This window comes from Rhinocladiella mackenziei (assembly GCF_000835555.1).
Source record: "Rhinocladiella mackenziei CBS 650.93 unplaced genomic scaffold supercont1.1, whole genome shotgun sequence".
NCBI classification, from domain to species: domain Eukaryota; kingdom Fungi; phylum Ascomycota; class Eurotiomycetes; order Chaetothyriales; family Herpotrichiellaceae; genus Rhinocladiella; species Rhinocladiella mackenziei.
This window is the reverse complement of record NW_013550604.1, coordinates 2712806-2737676: the sequence shown is the minus strand read 5'-3', so window position 1 is coordinate 2737676 and position 24871 is coordinate 2712806. Positions and strand designations below refer to the sequence as shown.

General features: G+C 50.4%; 10 protein-coding genes across 10 annotated transcripts; 3 read left to right on the top strand and 7 right to left on the bottom strand.

The window, feature by feature from the left end:
• Positions 1 to 1679: 1679 nt before the first annotated feature.
• Z518_00963 (uncharacterized protein) lies at positions 1680 to 3712 on the bottom strand (the record flags this gene model as incomplete). The annotated part of the gene is made up of 3 exons (XM_013421564.1): positions 1680 to 3208; positions 3368 to 3497; positions 3614 to 3712. 3 exons carry the CDS (start codon positions 3710 to 3712, stop codon positions 1680 to 1682), a joined length of 1758 nt encoding a protein of 585 aa, XP_013277018.1.
• An 822-nt stretch (positions 3713 to 4534) lies between these two features.
• On the bottom strand, positions 4535 to 5355 carry Z518_00962 (uncharacterized protein; the record flags this gene model as incomplete). The annotated part of the gene is made up of 2 exons (XM_013421563.1): positions 4535 to 4884; positions 4935 to 5355. The coding sequence occupies 2 exons, from the start codon at positions 5353 to 5355 to the stop codon at positions 4535 to 4537; spliced, it is 771 nt and encodes a 256-aa protein (XP_013277017.1).
• A 951-nt stretch (positions 5356 to 6306) lies between these two features.
• Z518_00961 (uncharacterized protein) lies at positions 6307 to 6549 on the bottom strand (the record flags this gene model as incomplete). Its single annotated transcript, XM_013421562.1, has 1 exon — positions 6307 to 6549. One exon carries the CDS (start codon positions 6547 to 6549, stop codon positions 6307 to 6309), a length of 243 nt encoding a protein of 80 aa, XP_013277016.1.
• A 67-nt stretch (positions 6550 to 6616) lies between these two features.
• Z518_00960 (uncharacterized protein) lies at positions 6617 to 7766 on the bottom strand (the record flags this gene model as incomplete). The annotated part of the gene is made up of 2 exons (XM_013421561.1): positions 6617 to 7473; positions 7619 to 7766. The coding sequence occupies 2 exons, from the start codon at positions 7764 to 7766 to the stop codon at positions 6617 to 6619; spliced, it is 1005 nt and encodes a 334-aa protein (XP_013277015.1).
• A 506-nt stretch (positions 7767 to 8272) lies between these two features.
• On the bottom strand, positions 8273 to 9238 carry Z518_00959 (uncharacterized protein; the record flags this gene model as incomplete). The annotated part of the gene is made up of 1 exon (XM_013421560.1): positions 8273 to 9238. The coding sequence occupies one exon, from the start codon at positions 9236 to 9238 to the stop codon at positions 8273 to 8275; it is 966 nt and encodes a 321-aa protein (XP_013277014.1).
• A 394-nt stretch (positions 9239 to 9632) lies between these two features.
• Positions 9633 to 12751, top strand: Z518_00958 (uncharacterized protein; the record flags this gene model as incomplete). The annotated part of the gene is made up of 2 exons (XM_013421559.1): positions 9633 to 9793; positions 9847 to 12751. The coding sequence occupies 2 exons, from the start codon at positions 9633 to 9635 to the stop codon at positions 12749 to 12751; spliced, it is 3066 nt and encodes a 1021-aa protein (XP_013277013.1).
• Positions 12752 to 14621: 1870 nt separating this feature from the next.
• On the top strand, positions 14622 to 15481 carry Z518_00957 (uncharacterized protein; the record flags this gene model as incomplete). Its single annotated transcript, XM_013421558.1, has 2 exons — positions 14622 to 15134; positions 15194 to 15481. The coding sequence occupies 2 exons, from the start codon at positions 14622 to 14624 to the stop codon at positions 15479 to 15481; spliced, it is 801 nt and encodes a 266-aa protein (XP_013277012.1).
• Positions 15482 to 18092: 2611 nt separating this feature from the next.
• On the bottom strand, positions 18093 to 18392 carry Z518_00956 (uncharacterized protein; the record flags this gene model as incomplete). The annotated part of the gene is made up of 1 exon (XM_013421557.1): positions 18093 to 18392. One exon carries the CDS (start codon positions 18390 to 18392, stop codon positions 18093 to 18095), a length of 300 nt encoding a protein of 99 aa, XP_013277011.1.
• A 1213-nt stretch (positions 18393 to 19605) lies between these two features.
• Z518_00955 (uncharacterized protein) lies at positions 19606 to 20178 on the top strand (the record flags this gene model as incomplete). The annotated part of the gene is made up of 1 exon (XM_013421556.1): positions 19606 to 20178. One exon carries the CDS (start codon positions 19606 to 19608, stop codon positions 20176 to 20178), a length of 573 nt encoding a protein of 190 aa, XP_013277010.1.
• A 1296-nt stretch (positions 20179 to 21474) lies between these two features.
• Z518_00954 (uncharacterized protein) lies at positions 21475 to 23861 on the bottom strand (the record flags this gene model as incomplete). Its single annotated transcript, XM_013421555.1, has 4 exons — positions 21475 to 23080; positions 23135 to 23564; positions 23614 to 23654; positions 23710 to 23861. The coding sequence occupies 4 exons, from the start codon at positions 23859 to 23861 to the stop codon at positions 21475 to 21477; spliced, it is 2229 nt and encodes a 742-aa protein (XP_013277009.1).
• Positions 23862 to 24871: the final 1010 nt, after the last annotated feature.

Genomic DNA, 24871 nt, shown 5'->3' with positions numbered 1-24871 from the left:
AGGAGGTGATGTTTCTATGGTCTTCCAACATTGCAACCCATGTACAGTAGCATACCGATCGGCTCGAAGATTTGCTGGTTTGCGACCCCGTCGCCTGATACGAAGCTATTGTGTTCTCTGTACTCACCGGCCACGAATGTATGTGACGTTGCTATTTGACAAGCGAATGAGGTTTAGACCTCAGATTGGCCATCTCAGATGAACGAGACTCAAGAGAGGGGAGGACAGAATTGGGACCTTCTTCTGTTTGAGACATGCCTGCCATAGTTCCTAACACAAGATTTATTCGATCGCCAGGTGAAGCGGCAACGGCTCTACAAAATACGTTCCGGTTCCCTTCTGCTATTCATCTGTTCACCGTTGCTGTTCATTGTTCGCATTTGCCGATACAGTTCGTCAGATATATGATCCGAGGTACGAAAGCTTGGCCTCAAGCGGACATTCGTCCAACTTAGTTACCTAAAATATGGCAGAGTAGACACCACGGTCGAATCCTAAGTACGGCATCAAACTCGACGAGGCGACCATCACAGCTATCGTTCGGAGGGGCCTTCCTGCGGTCCAGTCAGAATTTATAAACATCAAACAGCCAGCTTCAGGGAAATCATTCAATAACCGCATCTACTTTATCGATCTCGGTATGCCCACACAAAGCTTGAGACTTCACTGGATAGAGAACCCGGTTGATGTAGCTAGGATGGGGCAACTAGAGGACGCATCTTCCCACGTGACAAGGATCAAAAGTCGCGATTTTGGCGCCCCAGAGATTCTGAACGAGGTTTCCTGTCTGTTGTTGCTGGAAGGGTACTGTCCATCTGTTCCCGTGCCAAGATCGATTGCCCGATCCGATGATGGAAAGAGACTCAAGACACTTCTGGATCCAAGAGGATTCACGGAGCACCCACTATATCCATCCCGAACCCTGACCGCGGAGGTGTTGAGCAACTCGACGGTTAAATGTGGTCAGATCGATACAGATGATATGGGTTGGATTCTCATGACTCAAGTCTCTGGAAGAACGAGCAAAGCCTGAGGATATCTCTGGGGTCCATGAAACGGCTATCATGCCATTTGGAGGAAAGAATTCCCACCTACGAAAGTAGTGGGCAAACTTCGTTTGATGTGTATCAATTCAAATTCAAATGCTCCGCGATCTGCAACATTGGACGACAGAACAATCCTCCGGGCCTCGGATGTGCACATCGATTATCTGATAAACTATGGACGGCCATTAACCTCGCTGACGACACCGCTGCTCATATCGCTGCTTTACTTTATACACACACTCTCCTCATGGCTGGACGGTAGCTTCGGTGTGGCAAATTGTACCAACAGAATGAGGAAGAGGCCTCGATCCGGTGCAGCAATTGTAGAGCCAATCGAGTCTTGAGATAAGAGCGGTGCCTGCATGCACATAGACATGTACAGGTTCGAACAAGTGATTCCGATACAATGATTCATTTCAATGCTTATCTTCCGTCTGGCCGTTCTTGATGTCTTTTGGGACAACACTCAATTGTTGTTTTGTTGCTCTCCTGTTAAAAGGAAGGGTGTGGGTTTCTTTTTCTCAGCGGGTATATCTATCTTAACTACAAATTAGCTTAACACGCGCTGACATTCTCGATCCCCTGTTCAATATGCTTCTATGCAACACAACACACATACATATCTTCATTTTCTCATCTTCTGACTGTCAACCGCCCCGTCATCCCACCCCTCGTCGCCCCCCTTCCACTCAGGACCTGAAACGGCTTATGCCCCTCGACGCTCAGCCTTATTGCTCCGGGAATTCCATCCGCAAACTCATCCCTGGTCTCCACCGGCGTCCACTCTTCCATTTTCTTTCCATCGTATTCCGCCGTGAAATCGACCTCCGGCACGACCAGCGCAAGCACGACTTTCATTTCTATCATCGCGAGTTCCTGCCCAATACAATTTCGAGGACCCTTTTCAAAGGGGCGCCACGCATCTCTACCGGCTGGTGTATGCATTTTACAATCCAGATAGGGCGTCATAGAGGGGATGAAGCGTTCAGGCACGAAATTGATGGGGTCGGGAAAGTACGATTCATTCCGCTGGATTATTTGGGACACTATCCAGATGTCGAAGCCGGCCAAAGGACATATATTGCCTGTGGATGGGTCGGTGAAGGTGCACTCTTTCGCGGAAGAGATGTCGGAGAGGCGACGGAGTCCGCGCACGGTCGAGCCCGGCGAGAAGATGCGGAGTGTCTCTTTGATGACGGCGTGGAGGTATTCGAGGTGGTTGATGCTGTGGGGGTCGGCTTTGATGGAGGCTGCGATGGAAGAGGACGTGAAGCCTGGACCAAAGACGGAGGAGAGTTCGGAGAGGACTTTGGCGTGCACTTCCTTGTGCAGGTGTAAGAGGTACATAGCGTACGAGATGGTGGTGGAGGTGTTGTCGTGGCCGGCGAAGATGAAAGTTTTGATACTATCGATGGCTGTTTTGCGGAAGGATTTGGTCATGCCGGAGCCGGAGCTTGAGCCTTTGCCAGCTGCCTGGGAGGCCACCTCTTTCTCGTTCGCGTCAAGCGCCAGGTGTATGATCGGGCGTTGGCGGTCTTTCTTCTTCTCGCCACTGGTCGTGCCTGTTGTCCCGTTGGCTTGGTATCGCTGCGATGCCCGATGTTCGATCCGCTTGTCGATTTCCGCTCCAATCAGGGCGTCGAGTTTGCGCGTATTCAACCACAGACGAATCGGTTGGATGAGGTTGAAGCCCTTGAGAGGTTCCAAGCTCGTCTCAGATGGCATCAGACTGACGTGTTTCCTGAACGTCGACATGATCGGATGCGGACGTTTCTGTGAGTCAAAGTCTGAGTCCATGGCTACTTTGCCAATGATGTCGGCGGTAAGTCGAGTGGCGTAGTCGCTCAGGCTGATGAGTTCGTTGCGCTTGGCCCTTTCGCGTAGAATTTCGAGGAACAAGAGGCTCGAATCGACCATGTAGGGAACTAGAGTGATTAAGTGGCTAGCTGAGAAGCCTGGATTGAAGATGGAACGGAGGGATTTCCAATGTGGACCTTCAGCAGTGATCATGTTGTTGGTTCCGAGGAGTTGGTTGACGTAGCCTGTCGTGAGTTGTGATTTGGGCAGTGACTGGCCTGCGGTAATGTATTTGGAGGTAAGTTCGGGGTCAGCGATGAACAGCAAGCGTGGGCCAAGGGGCCACCAGTCAAGATAGAATACATCTGTGAGGGAAGTACTGAATCAGTAAGGAAGGACATCGATGGACCAAGGGAGGGCCTGGAGAAAGGGGTTGTCAATGATTGGAATCAAGAGCTTGCCCAAAAGGATCTTCGACATAAATCTCTGACAAGTCTTCTTTCTTTCCGATTGGGAGAACTCACCCCCCAAATTGTACTTCTTCCTGATATAATGGAACCAATTCTGGATGTGACCATCCGGAGGAAAGAGCTTGCTGCATTCTATGGCGAGGGGGAGATGGCCCCAGAATATGCTTTCCATCGGCGGTTGCGGCTGAAAACGATGGGCACAAGCTTAGTCATGTTTGTTCTGTCTGTGGAGGTGTGGTTTGAGAGGGACAGATGGTGTAGAGGTGATGTGATGTGATAGAGATGAAAGGAGGAATATACCAGTCCCTGAAGCTCCTTGCGTTTCTTGTAGAATAAGTTCACAAAGTAGACGGTCCCGGCCGTCAGCAGGGCGAAGATGGCAGATATGATACGCCACATGTTGACAATCTAGAGTCTTGTGAAGACTTGTGGACTATGGCCGTGTTGAACTCTCCGCCGTGATAAGAACGTATAACCACGGCAGATGAGTGTGAGGAGCTGGGAAAGCAATGCGCGGACAAACCAGATGAGAGTCGGGGCGTTTTGCTCCTTCATAAGCTCGAGCTATTAAGGCGAGCATCATCCTGTACCATACCGAGAGATGTAAATTGGGAGAAGCCTAATCAGGAACAGAATACCGTAAAAGAGTCGTAAGCGATAACGAAACTAAGGAACGAATCATTGTTCCTCCGACCGGAAGAATTGGACACAAACATTTTTGCATCTGCGGGTAGGGCGATTCCTTGACGATTCAGCCGTTCCATGGAGTAGAAGAAGGACCGCATCAGATACTTGTCATCGACAAATGCAATTGGATGGGGAGGTCGAATGGAAACGAGTCAATATCTTGGTAATAGAAGAGGATTTTCGGGGAAACAATTATTTGTCAACTATTCATATCTTCGGAGCCATTTCCAAATACAGGAGCAGTAAAACGTATTCTTGCAAAACATTTCCATGAAGAACTTGAAAACAAGCCGAATCAGTACTCACTGGCCCTTGGCTGCGGGAGATACCAACAATAACATTGCTGGACTCCATCTAATCGGTCGTAACTCACCATCGAGATCCCATGTGCCGTGCAAAGTGCCCTATGACCACTGTTCATCTAATGCCGTTGAGTGCATCAATCCCCACATTCATACCAAGAAAGCCTTGCGCCGAACGCCAATCATTTGCCATCACTTGGTCAACATCAGCTGACTAATCGTGAGGTAGGTATCAAGAGGCGACAGCAGCGTCAACATCGTCGTCCTCGAGACCTGTAAGAGCTCCCTCATCGTAATCATCGAAATGAAGACCAGCCTCACGACAGCGTTGTTGCCACTTTGCACTCTCGGCCCAAGCGGTTCGAGCACTCTCCTTCATACGGTCAAGGCGGTTGGTCAATTCCTTCAAGGCGATTTCGAAAGTGGCTCGTTCATTGACGAAAGAGTTCTTCTCATTTTGAAGCTCAGTGATATATTGACAGGTGCGTTGAAGAATAGCTCCCTTGTTCTTCTCGGTTCCTGGAACGATCTTGGCAATGTTCTCGATTCCTTCGTTGATAACTTCGCGGCGGCGACGTTCGACTAAGGGCGAGTGAGTGGTGAAGTGAAAATGGTCCAGAAATTGACCTTACCTTCCTTGTGATTGTCCTTGCGCAGCTGGTGCCACTCTGCAGTTCCGACGGCTGGCTTCTGGTTGGCACCACGCGCTTCAAGAAGAGCCTGCGCCGTTCCCATACCGGTGATATTGGGAGCGTCATTCTCGTCGAATCCAGCTGGCATATTCGCAGCTCCATCGAAAGAGGCGGGTTCTGGATAGGTAGATTGGTTCATTGGAGCAGCAAGAGCAGCCTGAGCAGTGCGAGTACTATCATCTGCACCCGCAAGGGGGTCGATGCCTTGGAGAAGGGCAGCGTAGTTGGTGTCATGATCACCGTTCGTGTTCTGGGCTTTGGCATTGCGTCCTGCATCCTGATCTCCGGGCCCGCGCTTGCGTTTGTTGTTGGTATTGGCAGTTTGGGGAGGAATGGAAGAGGTGCCAACCTGAGTCGCCATCGTGAACAGACTGCCCGGATAGTGTCGACTCCTGAGGAATGGTATTTGAATAGGTCCCGATGTATCTTTTCAAGGCTCGTGGAGACAGGCAGACCCAGCCCACTGGGGAGATTTTGTCAAGGGAGGAGGGCAACTAGGCAATGCTTGGTGGGCCTCCTCTGGTAGGCGGCGAGGTTGAATTGGAAGCGAAGAGTCTGGTCTGCGACGAGGTTAGCCATGATCAAGTCTGCAAAAAATTGGCAACCAAGTTGGGTTTTGAAAGTGAAAATCCGTTCTAGAGATGGTGTGTAGCCAGCAGTTGTCACATGAGGACTGCATAGCTAGGGTAGAGAGAAAAACGGACGCGCTTCTCAACAAACCCCCCCCCCCCCCCTTTTCGCACCTGAGATATTTCCCAGCCTGGAGCTAAGGCGGCAAGGTTGAGGGGTGGCGATGGTGTCTAGACTTAGGCGGATGGGCGGGGAGATGCAGAGGGTACGACATCGCTGACCCTTCCGGAGTGATAGAGATAGAGAGACGACCTGTCGAACTGCGCTCACCCGTTGTTGATGCGTGATGGAAGGCACCGCGAGGATCAGGTGCAATCAGGTGACTTTTGAGATGGACGAACTTACAGAGGAAAAACGTGATCTGGGATGCGATGGATCCCCGGGAAACCTGTCGCAAAATGGATTTACGCGCAGAGAATTGGAACCAAGGACGACAACAGCAGGTGGTGACACGATCCGTTGAAGGAGTTGCTTGGAGACAATGGAAGTGATATGGCGCGGAGCATTCAGTACAGACCATCGACTGGGTATGCTTGTGCTGTTGCTCTACACAGACAAAGAGAGAAAGAGAGAGAGAGATCACGGGATGAGAGGGAAGTGCGAGAAAGCAGTTCATGTGACACGCAATCCACGCTATGTCAAGACAGTATTAGCGCTACTCCTGTCTCGCTAGACCTGCCTTTTAGCATGTTGTTGTGGCGGCATGTGACAAAACTGTTTCTCCATCTGACGATGTCTCGTGACTGACCACGGTTGAGCCCCGAGCATTTCCTATCCACAGAAGTGCAAGGTCGTCGCCACTTCTGTCCACGAATTCCTCACAACCTAGGTAAGACAGGCTCGCCCAGGATTCCTCTCGAACATGGCCGTCTTCGCGGTCGTCGACCTGGAGGCCTTTGAGACCACTGAATGTCGGCGGAATCATGGGCTGAAACTGATTGTGTTTGGGCCGTATGTACCACGGCTTGAATCCCACTGGCTCCAAGAAATATCTAGCTTGTCGACAGATCAGTAGTGTCATTAGTCATCGTCACAGCCTCGGGCTCGATTGTGGGTTCGAGGGTAATACAATAGGCTGGCGGGTTGTTCGTGTCCACCAGCAGCACACCCTCTTGAGCTCGTCCTAAGATATCCCAAATTCTCACTTGCTCACCCCTCGTCAAGCCCATCACGCAGCTGCTCCCGGCATATCTCACCTCCCCTAGTCTGGGACTAGTGCCTTCTTCGCCTGCCCGGTTGGCGCAGATGACAATGGCCTCGGATGCTGGTCCTTGGGGTCCGAAGAGCGGGCTGAATCGCTCCACCCAGTAGTTGATCGTGTCATGGTCCGGCCCCATCACCTGACCGGACAATTCTTCTGCACTCAGCCTTGTGAGCCAAGCCATGCTGAGGACAATGACTTTCGCACGTGCCTCCCGCGCGTGATTCCCAAATTCATATGCCGTCCAGGGAGCCTCGAATCGGTAGGGATTGATGTCCATGCAAATTCCCGCGGCAGCCTTTACCTGCTGACCCTTACCACCAATCGGCAGCACACCCGCCCAAAAGCCTTGTCCCTCCTGGGCCCACGTTTCGTCTGTATAGTATAGGAAAGATTTGCGGTAATGGGCGACAACATCTCCGGTGGAGCTGACAAACACAAGCGAGTTGTAGGCAATGGTGCCAGCCTCGGCGGTGATGTGGTGGTCAAAGATGGTGTTGTAGTTGCCTTCTTCGGCCGCCTCAGGGTATCCCACTGCAACGGTGCATTTTAGACGTTTGGCGGTGCGGGCCGCCCATCTTGTCGAAGGCCCTGCAGCAGTCGGTTCGAGGAATGGGGCAATAGCGGCAAGCGAAGGGTGATTGTACCCTGCCACGAGTGTCAGCCTTGGAAGACGTTAGGCTGCGCTGAGCGGCACATGCTTTGATGGATCTTGATAACGGTGCTGAACCTCGCGGCATATTTCTCATTCAAAGAAATGCTGTTTTGGAGGACGACCAGTGCTTCAACTCACCGGTGAAAGCCAGTTCAGGGAGTACTAGCAGATCAATGTCTCGAAGTACCCCTTCTCTCTCTTCCCGCATAAGCAGACTCTCTGCTCGACTGAAATTGGCCGCTACTTCTCCCAGCAAGGGGGAGAATTGAAGAGTCGCAATTCTCATGTTGGTACTAGTCAAATGGCAACAGTCTCAAGATGCGAGGGTATGGAAGATTCCTATATATCGAAAATGATCATCGTGTAATATCGCAACCGTAGCTGAGGGACCGGCCCCATATACCCAAAAATTTTAGGATTGGACTACAAATAGCTTGTCAGAGATCCTTAATGGGCGAGAGTAAAGGACATGACATCAAACAATTTGATACCAAACGACGAACGATAATATGGACATGGTTACGGTGGAGCGACACACAGAAGCCAATATGGCAGAACCGAAAACTCCTTGGGACTATTGGTCGACCTAGTGTACTCTACTGCAAAAATCAACCTGAGGACATTGGTTTGGCGGTTGAGAATGCATTCACTGTCTCCTAGAATGTGAACGGCTCGTATCACCTAGGCACTCGTCCTCTTTGCCATAGAAGCCCTAGGTACGGGGCAGAATCGGTCCCCGTCGAAATGAGATGGGGGGAAATTGCCTCTTCCCTCCCAGGGGGGGCGACCATCTTAAACCACCTCTCCGGCCCCAATGGCCGTCTCCCTTTTTTGCTTCTCCCGCTCTCGTTTCTTTTCTAACAAGCGATTCAATTTCTTTGCCACATTGAACACTCCTCCTGTCCCTGAGCCACAAGCAGCACATGAAGGATCTTTCCGATATCGTTTCAAAGCGCATGCCTCACAAAAGTAATGCCCACATTTCGTAACAATAGGATTTGTGTACGACTCTCTGCAAATGATGCAGGCAAACGGTATACTTTCCAAGAGCGCTTCATCGTCCTCATCGTCTTGGGCAGACTGGCCGTTTCGGTTGGCAGATGCCACAATCTTTCCCGATAACTTCTTTCCTTTGGTGTCGATTTCCCAATCTCGATCAAGCTGCCAGCCTTGTTTATAATCCTCTCTTGCGTGTAGAAACTTGCAACTGTCCCCAAATCCACAAAATCCCGTCTGTTTGTAATCCTTACATACATCCGGAGCAAAATCGGTCACCGTGATGGTCCTCACATTGCTCGAGGATTTCACAGGTCCCACTTGCTTTGCTGCATGGTTTGGATTCTTCTGTATGAACGACTGATAATTTGCCACTCCCTTGTAGGTGCCATCCGGTGCTGTAGAATCCGAGGACTTGATCACTTGATTATCTGAAGTTTTATCGCCATCTTCGTCGAACCAATTTGAGGTTTTTATGGCATCATCTTTGTTCGTAGGCGCCACCACGGCCGCAGCCGAGGTCTGTTCGTCTGGTATCGGTCGATGTCGGGGGTTTTCAAATGAAGACGCTGTAACTCCTGCATTCTTTCGTCGCCTTTTTATCTGTCTCCCCTCCTCATCCTCTGAAGATGTGAAACCTGAGTCAGAATCGTTTTCTGGTGGAGGAGTGACGGCTCTTTTTCGAATGGTTGATTTGGACTTAACATTGCGCTTCTTGAATGTGACTTGGGGAACATCAACGCCAGGCTGTGGTTCCTCCATCATTGAAAAAGGGGCGAGCAACAGAACAAGAGAAGGTACAGCAGATGGGAGGAAGTATTCCAGGAATTGGAAAGCACTGCAAGGCTTGGGGTAGTTCTGAAATCGCAGGTGCAGATGGTCGGCAACAAAGACACAAGCCAAGCATGATTCAGCGGGAGATCTGCGATGTTAAACTTTAAATTTCCCCTGCAGCCTGCCTCGCAAAAGTTGCCCTCTTCGGCTTCGACGTTGTTCATTTGACTGCGCGCAGTTTGGGAGGAGCTTCAAGGATTTGAGTAGAGCAGCACACTGCTCTAGCTGTATGGCTTGGGATGGTACTATGTCCTCCGGCTTTGGACTTCTCTGCTGCCCTTTCGTATGATAATATTTTGTGGCCACATTTCTCTGCAAGGCCATGGTCGAATCTGTCGATGACAGTTCGCAAAATGCCAGTCCTGAAGATGCATCTTCACCAGTGCTCAGATCTATATCACGCAAGGGAGAACGCGACGGCCAGAAAGTTGTCATGTTCAAGGTGACACATGTCTTGCTTACGATTCTATTTCTATGGTTGATGTACGTTGTCGAGGTGTCAGGACAAGGGCGACGCAACCAGCTCACCGTACCAGGATTATTCATATATTTGGCGTCCTGTTTTTTGCGAAAGGATTTCTTCTGACCAGATTAGTCCTGGACAATAAGTCAGAGTGTGCTATACTTCCAGATGGGACATCTTCTCCACAATCGAACGGATGTTGGCATCCAAAGACTTTCGACCGAGCCGTCATCATAATAATCGATGCCTTACGATACGATTTCACCGTTCCTTCCCATCGCTTCCTTAACGAATCTCAACCAAAGTTCTACCTTGATAACCTTCCAATCCTGCACGACACTGCGGCCTCCAAATCTGCTCATGCAATTCTGCTTCCCTTTATCGCTGATCCACCAACAAGTACACTACAACGGTTGAAGGGCTTGACAACGGGCACTCTTCCAACGTTTATAGACATTGGGTCGAATTTTGCAGGAACCGCCATTGAAGAAGACAGTATCGTGTCACAGTTGAAAGATGCTGGAAAAACAATTGTACACCTTGGCGATGATACCTGGCATTCATTGTTTCCCGGCTACTTTCATTCAAATATGACTCGAGCTTACGATTCTTTCAATGTTTGGGACTTGCACACTGTCGACAATGGAGTCATCGAACACATAATGCCGCTACTTGGCCAATCTCCTCCACAATGGGATGTTATTTTCGGCCATTTTCTTGGAGTCGATCATGCAGGCCACCGGTACGGACCCGATCATCCTGCCATGGGAGAAAAGCTACGTCAGATGAACCATGTTTTAACACAGGTTATGGAGAAAGTCGACGATGACACGCTCCTTGTCATCATGGGAGATCATGGGATGGACACCAAAGGTGACCACGGCGGAGAATCGGACGAGGAAGTAGAAGCCGCCCTCTGGTTGTACTCGAAACAACCCCGCTTTGGAAGAACTGACAAGGCGGCCCTTGTGCCTCCAGCTACAGCCAAGGAACGACCTGTGGGCCAGATTGACCTTGTCTCGACTCTTTCCCTTCTCCTCGGGCTGCCCATACCTTTTAACAATCTCGGCAAACCGATTGCCGAAGCCTTTGCAGGGCCAGACAACACGGACTGGGAAAATCTGGCCCGAGCGGAGTACCTAGCTCAGAGCCAGATTGCAAGATACCAAGAACACTATTCTAGATCTCGTGATCTCGGTCTTCCTGATGATGCGTACAGAGAACAAATGATGTATCTTCAACGCTCATCCGACGCGACGGCGAATAGGAATTGGGAGGATGCCCATTATGCCTTTGTGGATTGGCATAGAGAAGTCATCTCCATGTACCGAAAATTGTGGGCCAATTTCAATGTGGCAGATATGCTCTACGGTATCACGATTTCTGGTCTTGCGCTGGTATTCTTGCTTTTCTTTTCTCGTCTGTCCTCAGGAGACAAATCCAGCCTCGCCACAAGTCTGATCAGATGCGCAGTGTTGGGTACAGCCACCGGCGCGGCAATCGGCCTAATCCTAGGAATTCTGTTTCCAGCGGACTTCTCTATCCTCGCGGGGTCGGTCTTTGGCGCAAGCATTGGTGGTATCATCGCCGCTGGTATATGGTCTGTTCGACATCAATTCGCCGTCATATCACATTTACCCTCCACATGGGGATGGATGGCCTTTGTTTTCTGTATGACACAATCGGCCGGGTTTGCGTCGAACTCTTATACTATTCATGAAGATAGCATTCTTCTTTTCTTTTTGAGCACCTTCGGCGTCGTGTCGTTAGCGTCGTCACTGAGGCAAGCGTCCCAATCTGATCGGGTGTTGGGAACATATCAATCGGTTTGGTTCATCCTCCTTACTCGGTTTGCGTCATTTTCGCGTTTATGTCGCGAAGAGCAGATGCCAGGGTGTCGATCAACCTTCTATGCCTCTTCCAACTCATCCACATCCGCTCCATGGCAACTTCTGATCCCATTCTCTGCGGCGTTGATTTTGCCTGAAATCGTCAAAGCGTTTTATCAAGGTACTGCTTCCTATGCCGCTTCGGCTGGATTTTGGATCGGCTTCTGCTTTCGAATGGGTTTATTGCTCATTGCTGCATACTGGACCATCGATGCGGTCGACAATGGCGGCTGGTTGATGGAACGATTATCCTCCACAACACTCAAGACGATCAACACCACACTGGCCAGGTGTGCTTTGGCGATGGCTCTACCCGTCGGAATCGGGACTTTTGTTTGGGCCAAGCCATGCATCGACGTTTCGATTAGCGAGCCAACCCCAGGCACAGACGAATTCGGGACATCGGCTCGGCCTCAATTGACAATATTGGGCTATGCGAATGTATACGGCAGTCGATACCTCTTGATGATCCCCATTCTGGAACTATCTGTTGCCCTCCTTCTCCCACCTATGGGTCAATATTCTATCGCAATCTGTACTTGGCAAATACTCTGTCTCGTGGAGATCTTAGACACCAATGGGCTGACCATATCTTCGACCCACAAATCTAGCATCGGACCCATCATCCTGGCACTCCTGGGGTCCTACCATTTCTTCAAAACCGGACACCAAGCGGCCCTGGCATCGATCCAATGGAACTCGGCCTTCGTCCCGCTTCGTACAATATCCTATCCGTGGTCCCCACTCCTAGTCGTCCTGAATACCTTCGGGACTCAAATTATCTGTGCTGCGGCTGTTCCTCTCACCGTCCTTTGGAAACGCCCGATCAGTAAGAGAGGACTCGCGGGCCTATGGAACGATGTGGTGAATGCCTGTCTCACACATGTCCTGTACTATGCGACCATCCAACTGGCAACCACCATGTGGGCCGGGCATTTGCGACGCCACCTGATGTTGTACAGGGTTTTCATGCCGAGATACCTGATGGCGTGTGCAGTACTCCTTATTGTGGATCTGGTCCTGATTCTTTCTGCCCTTGCCGGGGTGAGGGTCGTCGGTCTCAGCGTTGGCGAGGTGTTTGGCTATTAACTCAACGGACACTTTCTGGCATCAATGAGCTCTCCCGCCGCTAAGCCATGCTTTCTCGATGAAAAAACCCCATGTTTCAGAAGATTGAGAGTGGCCCCCCCCCCCCCCCATGGCACTCGCAATATGTACAAAATAAGGATCAACACCGCCTGGTATTCATCCGAAGCTGAGTCAATGCTACAGAAACAGCTTTTCTAGTACCAAAGACTGGCTTAAATGCTTCAATTTAAGGTGAAGTTTGGCCAGAACCGTCCTGGACCCTCGACAAATACACCAGCACCCGACGTTGATACTTTTCAGAGTAATACAATATGAACAGCCTTTGTCCTTTTCCCCCTCGCTTCGATCAGCACCCCTTCTGGAACTCCTTCTGCATCCCCCGGGCGGAGTCGGAGTCGGAGCTAAAGTAACTTCTCTCGTCCCGATTTAGGGAACCTTTAAGATCTGCGGCAGTTGCCGATGCCGATGCCGATGCTTAGGTCGTTGACCCAATCCATTCCCGTCTGTCGCCAGGCCTGGAAATGAAGCGGGTGTATTCACGCTCATTGCTCGTTTCAGCGGCTGCCCGTTGCGCCGCCACTCTTTGCGCAGGGCTTCTCTGGTCTCCAGAGTGGTAAGCAGAAACCTGGGATAGCTGCGGAACTTGTGGTAAGGCGATCTCTCTCGTCATCGTCGGTGTCATAAATCGTTGTCACGTTGGAAGTCTACGAGCATGGTCTGAGGTCCTAGTACGTGCAGGCGATCGCATCGCGTAAGGCTCATTTTTCCCTGAAGGAGTTCTGGTGATGGTCGGGTGGGGAAGGAGAAGTGGGTAGTCCAGGACCACGACTTTGATGGGGCCAGACTATGATCGGAACTGTTCGTCGAAATCACGAGAATGACGCTGTCTTGGGTCTCGCACAGACATTCGGGTGGTCGATATCAACGGTGGAGATGATATCACACCTTTCGACCGAGATATTATATCTCGCAGTAGGCCCAATAAAGGGCAAAACGATTAATCTGCCGGTCTATGAAGCACGTCTCTTTCGACAATGCCGGTTCAATACAACCATTTTCTTGAAGACTTATATCTCCCACTTGTCCTGCTAGACTCACCTGGCCATGGACCTCCAGAACCTATATGCTCACCAGCGCCAGAAGGCTCCCAGACAACAAGAGCAGGGAATCGTGTGTCGTGCCATGCCGATGATGACCATATTCACTCGACTTTGGGAAACCGAGGATCTGTGTTCGAATGAAGAAATCTTTCAGTTCAATCTGAGCAGGAGTGTAAGTGTGGTCCAAATCTCTTCGCCAGATTCTAGACAAGGCTTGCAGCCTTGATCAGATTATCGGTTTCTTAGTCACCTCGTTTCACCGTTGACAAGAAGGAGGGATTGAGGGAGAATCTTCGCTGGCCATTCAACACCTGTCAATACCGGGAAACTTTCGTAGTTCTATGCCAGTTTAGTCGAGATATGTCAGAAAGGGAAAGCTGACTCAGGACGTGGGCTTTTGCATTGAGGACTTTTTCAGTGTCTTCCCGTTGGCTATTGAGTGCCAAGCCGTCAAATGTTACGTCATCAGAGCCGGATTGAGAAATTCGTTGTCGCGCGGCGGGTTCACGACGGCAACCAACTGCACTGCGGCAACCCCACCATACTCAACGGTATGCACCTACAATTTTCCCTTCACAGGTATTTTGACGACGCATAAATATATTCCGACGTCTTTCCCCTTCTCTTCAGAATCTTCTTTCTTCATCTTCTAAGTCCTTCCTCGGTTCTCCTTTTCTTGGTTTCAGAACCGTATCTGCCCGCCTTCTATCTATCGCTTCTCAAACCCAGCATAGTACCCCGCCCCCATTGAGAAATTTTTCTCTGCCAAAATGCCTATCCCCGTCCCAACCACCACTTCCCTCCACGACCTCTTCAGCCTCAAAGGCAAAGTCGTCATCGTGACTGGTGCCTCCGGTGCCACTGGCATCGGCACTGAGGCCGCACGAGGCTGCGCCGAAATGGGTGCCGACGTCGCCATCACCTACTCTTCCCGCCCTGCTGGCGGTGAGAAAAACGCCAAGGAACTCACCGAAAAATACGGTGTCAAGTCCAAGGCCTACAAGTGCAATGTTGGCTCTTACAAAGAGGTGGAACAACTCGTCGCCGACGTCGTCAAGGACTTCGGTAAGGTCGATGTCTTCATCGCCAACGCCGGTCGCACCGCCGACAGCGGTATTCTAGACGCTCCTGTCGAGAAGTGGGAGGAAGTCATTCAGACCGATCTGACCGGCGTCTATCACTGCGCTCGTGCCGTTGGTCTTCACTTCCGTGAGCGAAAGACTGGCAGCTTTATCATCACCGCTTCCATGTCTGGCCACATTGCCAATTTCCCACAAGAACAGGTCTGTGTTCTCTCCCCTCTGAACATTTTCTGATTGAGAAACTGACATTGGTGATATAGACATCCTATAACGTCGCCAAAGCAGGCTGCATCCACATGGCTCGCTCCCTCGCCAATGAATGGCGTGATTTCGCTCGTGTCAACTCCATCTCTCCTGGCTATATTGACACTGGCCTGTCGGACTTCGTTCCCCAAGACATTCAGAATCTATGGCACTCGATGATTCCCATGGGCCGTGACGCCAAAGCCACTGAGCTCAAGGGCGCCTACGTCTACCTCGCCAGCGATGCTAGTTCTTACACCACCGGTGCCGATATCATTATTGACGGTGGATATACCGCTCGATAAATATTGGTCCCAAAACAAAAGGCGGAAAAAGGGAGGGGAGAACATGCTAGAGATCCCGTGGAAAAAGGCTTCGTGCAAGGGTGCAAGAGACAGCTGCATTGGTTGTATCTGGAGCTGTAGATGCGATGATGGTGGCGTTTGTAGTGACTTGAGGTATATAGTGTGGTCACAATCTCTGACTAAGAGGGGTCCCAGGGCTGGGCCCGCCCTCTCCAAACTCAGGGGACTCATGTAGCTATGAGGTATGTTGTGGCTCCACCAAAAACCCAAAACACTAGATCGCGGAGAAGGGACAAGATGAGATGCAATGACAAAACTTCAAACTTCACCCATCAAAACCCCTGACGATCGAATCTGACCGTTGATTCACCGAGACATGGGGGGTTTCTGAGAATTTCCCCCGAGGTTAATCCGAAGTATCCTGGGTGTTTTCTCGCAAGCGGACCATTAAGCATGAGCAATATCTTCCGAGTCAACATCTGAAATACACCCATAACCGCAGAAGGCTGAGTGAAAGTCGTAAGGAATATCATCAGTGGTTAAGAGCTGTATTGGTTGAAAGAGAATGGGAATTGCAGTTGAAGTGCCGGATCCGTGGTGTGCACCTCGATTTCATTTCCGTCGGCCTCGTCTAACACAAGGTACCACCGCCATTATGGACATTCAACATGTCTTTCTCATTTCATTACCCCCTGGATCGTACCTCGGACGGACGGACGAACGGACGAACAAAGAAACAAACAGGCTCACACACCCTGGTGCAACCTGCCATGTGGTCTTACCACCCCCAAAACATGCCGTCTGTGCTCGTCCTTTGCCAGAGGAAAACCAAGGAAATAGCACAGACACGACTTGAGTCACCGCCTAGCTAAGCTTGGAGTAACGGTCCGCCCTTCCCCGGACAGAATGACAATAGCGATGCTACCACATCGTATCTGCTCTCACGTACTCAACACATTGAGCTAGGTCATTGACTACACGATCCATGACCCGTTGCACGGCTACCTCAAGCAGCATCATTCAGCTTCTCCCTTCAACGCGATCTTGGATGCGGTCGGGACGTCCGATGAATTGTATACCTCATAGCCTTCTTATCTCACCCAATCGGGTTCTTTTCTGCTTCTTGGTGCAATGAGCGCATTTCCAGCGGCAGATTTCTTCTCCATTTTCGCATGGCTTTTGAGGACGCAAGTGAACCAATTCCTACCCACTATTTTGGAGGAATACCGAGACGGTATGTATTCTTCTCAGCGACCAAAAAGAGTCCTGGAATTGGTGGAGGCGGGAACGGTTAAGCCATTCATAGACAGTTTCTGGAAAATGGCGGACGGGAAGAAGGGATGTGCTCGTCAATCCGTGATTGCATGTTTGGCCGAGATGCAGCTGTTTCCAAAATGATATGAACTGACGGATGAAGGATAGGCCTATGAAAGAGCCATGAGACATAGAGCGAGGGGGAAGATCGTTGTGGATTTCGAATGAGGGCTAGATGCCATCACTGGTTTTGGCCTTGTTCATCGTGGACAACAGTCGGCAGCAGGCATATGGGCTAGGGCAAAATACGCCGCTGAAGTAACAAAATCGAGAGGTACTAATTCAGGTCGGCCTGGACCGAACTGCATCTAGGCGCAACACATATGCAGCCCTGTTGAGAATACGAAAAGAGTCTGAAATGATTCGCTAGACTGTCATTATCAATCTAGATTGGGCTAATGGTATGCTGCTTGACTCATGCTATCAGTTGGCTGCGTTATCTTGAGCTTTTTGACGCGGTGCCATTTGGGTGGATATCCAAGAGAACTAGAGTGATGGGAACGACGCGTTCCATCATCAGGTCAAGACGTGTGATTGTTTCGCCAGATGTCGATCAATACCGGTTTCTACTCAATCGCCCTGGAAAGCTACAGCGAAGACTTCATTTGAGAAGAATTCGCCGCGGCTGGATTGGAATTCCTGAATGTCATTTGGGCTGAAAGCTCACACATTAAAGAGCAGTCATCATGCTTGGGTTACGAAAAGTTTTCTTTCCTCAGGAAACTCCCTCGTCTCAAGCCGGATTATACTAAATACAAATTTTCTCCCTCAACAAATTTTAACAGCCGTTCCCAAATGCCGAGTCTAACGACAAAAGGGGATGCCAGCTGCAACAAATCGAGTCAAGTATGTTGCCATTTCGATATGGGCATGAAATCGTCTGGCTGTTCCCAAGGCTAACCTGGCGGAGATCGGTCGGCAAGCGGCTCTTTCTAGCTCGAGCACAGATGCAGAGAGTCCTAATGCAAATACATCCGCTGACAACAACTTGGGTCCTGGAGGAGTAAACCAGCAGAGCAACACTTTCTCCACACAATAGATGGTGACAAAGTCGGCGAAAGGACTAGCCACGTCGATTTGCTGGAGATTGGTGGCATCATTTGCCGCGGAAGTCGAGGAGAAATACTGCATGTCTATCCTTTTTATTCCGCAGTCAACAGAGAAACCGCATTGACCGGACCAGTCATTCGGAGCAAGATTGGATTCTGCTCAGGGCTCCTGTGAAATGTGCGATGATATCCTCAATTCGTGTTCTTGTCGACCCGGTCTTCGTATCAAGGCGTAATGGAGGCTAAGGCTATCTCTCTCTTGCTGTTTCTTCTTGTTTGCCTCTTTTTTGTACGCTTTCCTCGCCCAGCACTTTCGCACTGCCCATGAACAGTGCCCCCACATAGCCACCGAGGAATCGCATGTCTTGAGCCTGGACGGCCGTCATTCTCAGCAAATTCTCTGTATCGGCCAGGTGCGCATTGAGTTGAGCCAATTGCGCATGTAGGTGTGCATATTGACGATTCTTGTTGGCGGAAGTGATGTTCACGGAGGCAGCAGATGAGGGTCTGGGCAGAGACTGCTTTGCGTTCACGGTGTTCCCATCCATTTTGAAAGATGGTGAGAATAGTTGTGTCTGGAGAATCAGAGGCTGATCTACACCAAGGGGAGGTATCTTTGCCCAAGTTGAGAAAGATGCTTGGTGTTTTGGCAAGACGCGACGGAGTGGTACGCGACGAAGTTGTAGTCACGTGCAGCTTCGAGTCGGCAAGGATGAAGTATTCAATAATCGTGTCTCAGCCTCGTTCACGTCGGTAGGGATCCCCAATCCTTCCTCTCCAGACTTGTTCACAAAAGCCAAAGCCAAGCCACCTGCAAACATCGTCCTTCTCCCAGTGTAAATCAATTGGCCAGCTGAGAGCTCCAGTCACTCCAGATGAAAATATATCGATTTGTTTTCTCAATGCAGATCCACTCACGGGATGACAAGGTCAAAATGAGAGTGGTTACACGTTTCATGGATGCGGTCTCCTTGTGCATTGGAGGCCCAAGTCAGTCCATCTGGACCCCAGCTCTGGATTATCAACAGATACCTCATCCCAACGCGGCAGAGTTCATCCAAATGCGGTAGCAGTTCAGCGAGAAGCCTAGTCTATCCTGGTGTGACTTCGAAGCTCGGCGTTGAAGACAAATCAAACTCCTGGCCAGCATTGTGGTATCTTGTGCTCCGAATGCGAACGAAGTCTGGCCCGAAGAAACACTTTGACCTACACGAAGGTGAAATGGATTTGAAATATCCTTCTCCGCTGCCAGGGATGTGTGTTACTGATTCTCAGAATCCGATCATTCATGTCACCGAGATGGCCTGGGCGCACACTTTTCCCAATAACCACACCTCTCGATTTCCCCTGTCCTCCACGCACGTTTAGCTGAATTCTGCGGGCCATTTTGTCGATCAGATGCCTTATTCTGTCCTTCTCGCTGCTAAGAGTACAATAGGCCTCAAATATCTAATCTACTGGCATTCCACAAAGAGCATCTCTTATGTGTGGCATTTTTTGACCCACATTTGATGACGCTGACAAAAAAAAAAATAATGTCAAGTGTTCGGCTACAGCATCAAAACGTGTTATCGGAAGTCTCTCCAACCCAGAATCCTACAAAGGCTTTGATATTGTTGTACCAGCTGTTGAGACGACCTCTGCGCCATGCAGACAGAGTTTATTGATTCTGCTTTTGCAGATGGAGTGAAGCATTTTGGTCTAGCAGAGAGTGATTCGTGAACTCTTTCCGTCTTTCGGACGCTTATGGTGTTCACTGATATGAGGATAGACGTCGCCAGCCTCACACATGCCCTTATTCGAGGCGAGAAGTATTTTACAGACGAGTTGGTCGTGCGCAAACACCTCGAAGCCCGCGTCCAAGTCGACCCTTCACTCGGTTACACACAAGCCGTGCCGGGATATTTTCAGACCTTCTTCGAAGCACTAAATCTTCGGGGACTGAGCGGGGACAAAAGATCAGCTCTTTACCTTCGGTCACCAGACGCAAAAATCTCCACGACAAATAGCAACGAGCAAGTCATTCCCATGCACACAGTTTTCAAGCTTCTATCTCAAGCATCACTCCTATATCTACCCAACGTCGCAAAGCTCATCGTGGTAAGCCTCCTTCCCTACCACCTTTTCTCCCTTAACATGAGACGACACATCCGCTTCGCAGGCTCCACGATCCCGACCTCTCCCCTGTTTGGCACCGTCGCGTACATCCTGAACCATCCCGTCAACGTGACCTATGAAACGCTCGCGTCGTCGTTCGAGTACGAGAAGAAGCAAAAAGAAGCCGGTAACGAGTTTCCCGAGGCAGCTGGGAAGTTCTTTGCCAGAGAGCAGTAGAACACGTTTGCTTATATACATTCGATAGGAGGTGGATTGGGAAAGAGAAGAGCAAACTTGGTTCCTGAAAGTGCCTATCGTGAGAAGATTTGGCATCAAAGGCCGTACCTCGACCGCTAGGTCGCTAGGTGGATGGAGGGATGACTTGTCCATGTTCTGCTTCAAATGGTGAGATATATTATTAATTCGATAAGCTACTACAACCCATTGAACGAAGGCCCCTACTTCCGTATTGGTGAGCTGTGGAGCAAATACTTGAGAAGATACACCAGTATAATTGAGTTGAGACGGGCATTCTACTGACATGCTGTGACGCTCGAGTAATTCAATCCAGAGTTAACATTCGATAAAGACCATTCTCTTGACTCCCACACTTTTCCCGCCCAGGTTTCCCTTTTTTTTGCTCTTCACAAACAATGTGTGCTGCATGCATGTGCGCTTCTCCTTTCTCCCTGCTAGACCGACTCCCTGTGACTTCGATTTGCGGGCAGCATGGACTTGGTAACAATCAGGGGGTAGCAGCCTTGCCTGATATGCCCCTGTCCACATCTGTGATTCTCTCGCCCTCTCCGGTCGTAATCAATCTGAAATCCACCGAGCTCTCGAATGGGCGGCGGATCACATGAACGAGACGAGACTGCATTCATCCTCTTCAACCCTCTTCAACTTTGCTTGCATTTGATTAATTACGCTGATCGCCTGGAAGTCACCCCTATGTCTCGTATCGCCCTAGCCCCATTTCACAATTCGCCTTGTTTACCATGCAAACCCTAGCATAATTATTCATCTCAGCCCCATCGTGTTCGTTGCCTGGAAAAGGTGTATGCCCCCAAATTATGCAATACAAAAGGTCTCCTTCACCAATCAATATCGAACTGGGGAGCTGTTCCGCCGGGAAGCCCGGCGCCACCCTCCAATTCCTTCTCTCTTCAACACAATTCCAAGACCATCCGACGGCACCATTTCATGTGTAATAGGGACGATCTTTCTCATCACAATGCTATATGTACGCAAAAGACACTGAGGCCGATTGTTCCAATATGTCCGCTCCACCGTGTGCCGTCCCTCGAACTCGTCCCAGTGCTTTTCTGTTGTGTGTGAAAGCCATCTCAGGCCCATCAGGTCGTAAGATTTGAGAAAGCTGATCATTAAAGTGTATGTGAAAACAGGGCAACAATCAAAGTTATATACGATGCTGTGTGGAATGGCGAAAAAGCCCTCGTTAAAGGTTGCCCACGAGGCCACCAAGTCGATTCAGGCGGTATCAGCTCGGACAGATTCGCCGCTAATCAGCTCTTAGTGCATGCTCAGCATCTGCCGAGGTGCGAAGCTGCTGGTACTGCTGTGAGCAGATGGCTCCGATTCAATGTTGGCACTTCCACTGTCACCACTTCCCGCACTAGCACTGGCACTTCCGGTCAGACTTTTAACAGGAGCTTTAGGTGGTGGGAATGGTTTGCTCACCCCAGCCTGTTCAACTTGGTGTGGATGAATCATATTGCCTTGACCTGGAGGATATCTTGGAACTGGTGCGGGCATACCTCCTGGAGGCGACGGTCTGCCATTGCGGGGAGGGCCTGGCGGCATGTAAGGATCATTCGGTGGTGATGGCCGGTTAGGTACTCGTCCCGGTGGACCGAATGGATTCCCAGGTGACCGGCTTGCCCTTCGACTAGGCGGGGCGGGATATGGGCCTCCATTCATACCCATCTCTTGGAGCCGGCTGGCCGTCAACGAGTTCGCACGTGATTCGTCGGCCATCTCCTTTCGATCCACGGACCCGTATCGATTTGATGAAAAGCCCATCATGGGATTATCCAGGATGTTCGCTCCAAGAACTGGCATATCAGAAAGTATTTGTGTACTGGTACGATGCTTGCCTAAATTTGGTCGACCGTAGGAGCCTGGACGCATACCACCTCCATTGGCAAACACATCTTTTCGAAGCTGATTTTGGCTGGTAGTTCTTTTTGTTCGTCGCGACGTTACGCTCATCATGTCAAAATTGTCAGGGTCAATTGCCGGTGGTGGAGGACCGCGTGCCTGCATGGGATCGAAATAATCATCGTCATCATCATCGTCGTCGAAGTCCTGGTGACGATTGTGGGAAGTTCTTCGACCCCCTCGACTCCTCATGGCCATCTCTTGCTGTTTTAACTGCAACTCTCGTTCTCTCAACATGAGCTCTCGCTCTCTGAGGGAAGTAGCTGAAGGTTGTCCGTTGTCTCCATAATTGGCGGTCAATTCGCCGTCGGCCAATTCATCATAAAGAACCACGTGGCTGAACTCGTCAAGATTTGTCTCGTCATAAGACGGCCGGCGTTGCATTTGACTGGGACCTCGAGGTGGGAAACTATTTGGAGGACCTCGGAATCCATTGACCGGGGGAGGACCTCGTCTGCCAGGAGGACCCATGGGAGGACCTCGCATGGGCCTGGGAGCTCCGTTGAGTGAGGCGTTGGTCTGTCGTGGAGGGGGATTTGAGAGGGACATGGTTCGAGGGGGCGGTTGGGCAACAGAAGGTGATTGCGGCACGGCTTGTGGTCGATCTTTGTTGATAGTATTGACATGACGTAGCATCGCGTAGAGTGTCTCGAGCCGGGGCACTTTGACACCGGTACTCTTCGCCAGCTCAACCGGTGAGCCAAGATAGGTCTCGACCTCCATTGGTCGCCTGGCGGTAAAGTCCTGATACATCGTGCTGGGATCCTGGCTTGTTGCGATCATTGTCTGAATGGTCGTTTCCTTGAAGTTGCCGGGGAATTTACAATCTTGCGCGGTGGCAATCTGCAGCAGCTCTTCAATCACGTCCGATATGAGATCTTGGACACCGGGTAGCCGTATAAGATCTGAGAGGATGGGAGTCTCGAAAAGAACGCTGGTGGGATGAAAAGCAATGGGCCTAATATATATAATTAGTACCGGTCCCTGTTGGCGTGGATGAAACTTGACATACCCAATCATCCTTTCATACTGCTGCTGCTTTATGTTTGGTGACACTTTGCAATCGACCTGTGCCGTTGTCAAGGTCATGGCCAGAGCTTCAGACATATCTCTTTGAATCGATCCAGGAATCGTCGAATTCTGGCTGGCGGGCCCAACCCATATTTCGGTCGAGCCGCTGTGTTCAAATTCGCTTGACCCGAGCTGCATCAGATCGGCACCGGAAACTAGAGACAAGACGACATTCGTGGGAAATCTTTCCTCAAGTTGTCTTTCCACCCCCAATGTGTTTGTAGTGTTTACAAGAATGCAAGTATGTTGAGGGGTGACGACCGACTGGACTATGTCTGCGAGATTGTAGACATCGGGAAGGGCTTTAACACAGAGGAGGACGTAGTCGAAGGCCGCTTGCTGGCTGGCTGCTTCTTCGGGACTTTGAACGACTGAAATCAGTGAGCTTCGCATCTTCGAGAGAATTGGGAATCGGCGTACCATAACGTGGCTTGAATCGTTCATTGCCAAACAGCTGGGATCTAGAAAAGGTGTCAGGGGCGTGTAGATAGAACGAGGATATGTGTTTCTACTCACTTGAAAGAGACACCGTATTGCGCCACGGCCTGGTAATTGGCTTTCCAGACCAGAGTCACGTCGCAGGCGTTCGTAGCCTGTAACCGCCATGATAGGAAGGCCGAGACTGCATTCCCACCGACTGTACAGCAACGTCTTAGCTTTGGATTCATTCGGGACGGAATGGATTGGGGAGAGAAGGGAGGGAAGCAAAAGCTCCAATCGTGGTCGGAGGCGTGTGCAGGGAATCAGCAGTAAGTCATGCTCACCTGAAAGGATCCTCAGGCGAGGGGGGGAAGGTGCCATTGTAAGCAAGGGTGAAAATTCGTATAGTCAATTATTACAGCAGACGGCCGAAGTGGGCACGCCCGATTAGGAGTCAAGTTGGTCGCAATTGAAGCTGTCCAAAATTATGTCTTTGATCCAAACACAGCCGAGGGTCGAGAAGGTTTTAATATTGAACAAGCCAATCGATATGAGGGTCGGCGATAGGAGGGAACGAACGTTATGAAGTTAGTAGATTGTCGGCGACATCGACTCGAGGTGAAACGAGGGACTGAAAGATGTAGATTCGAGGGAAGATTTAAGATCGATGGAAGGTTCAACACACAAGCAAACGGTGAAGACGTTGGTGGTCGGCGCAGTAGTGCGTGGAGGGAACAGGAGAGGAAGACGGTCACAATGGCGATGCCATCGAAAGCAAGCACAATAGCTGATGCTTGGTATGAATTAACGAGCGTCGTCGGGAGGTGGAAGTGAAAAAATGTAGTACAGCAGGTGAAAGGGGACGCTGTGGTGATGGTGCGGTGGCTACGGGGATGATGGGAAGAATGGTTTGATGGGTTTGAGTGGCAGAGGGTGCGGGCGCGACGAATGTGATGCGCAATTCGAAACACGGCGAGGGAGAGGGACTGGAGGCTAGGACTGTGGATGGGATGCGGATAGGATGGGGAGGAGTTTGGGATCACTGCGAGAGGTAATGCCACAGGGAACTTCAGATACTCCGGAGGGACGCCCTCCTCAACTGCGTTGACTGGGTGTTGGGTGGTCAGGTAACAAGCAGCAACAGGAGCCGTCCGTACGGAGAAAGCGAATCTTGTATTCCGATGTCATACATACCAGGCACAAGGGCTCTTAATTGGCTACTGCCTCCATCTTGGGCTTGACGGAACCTGAATTTGAC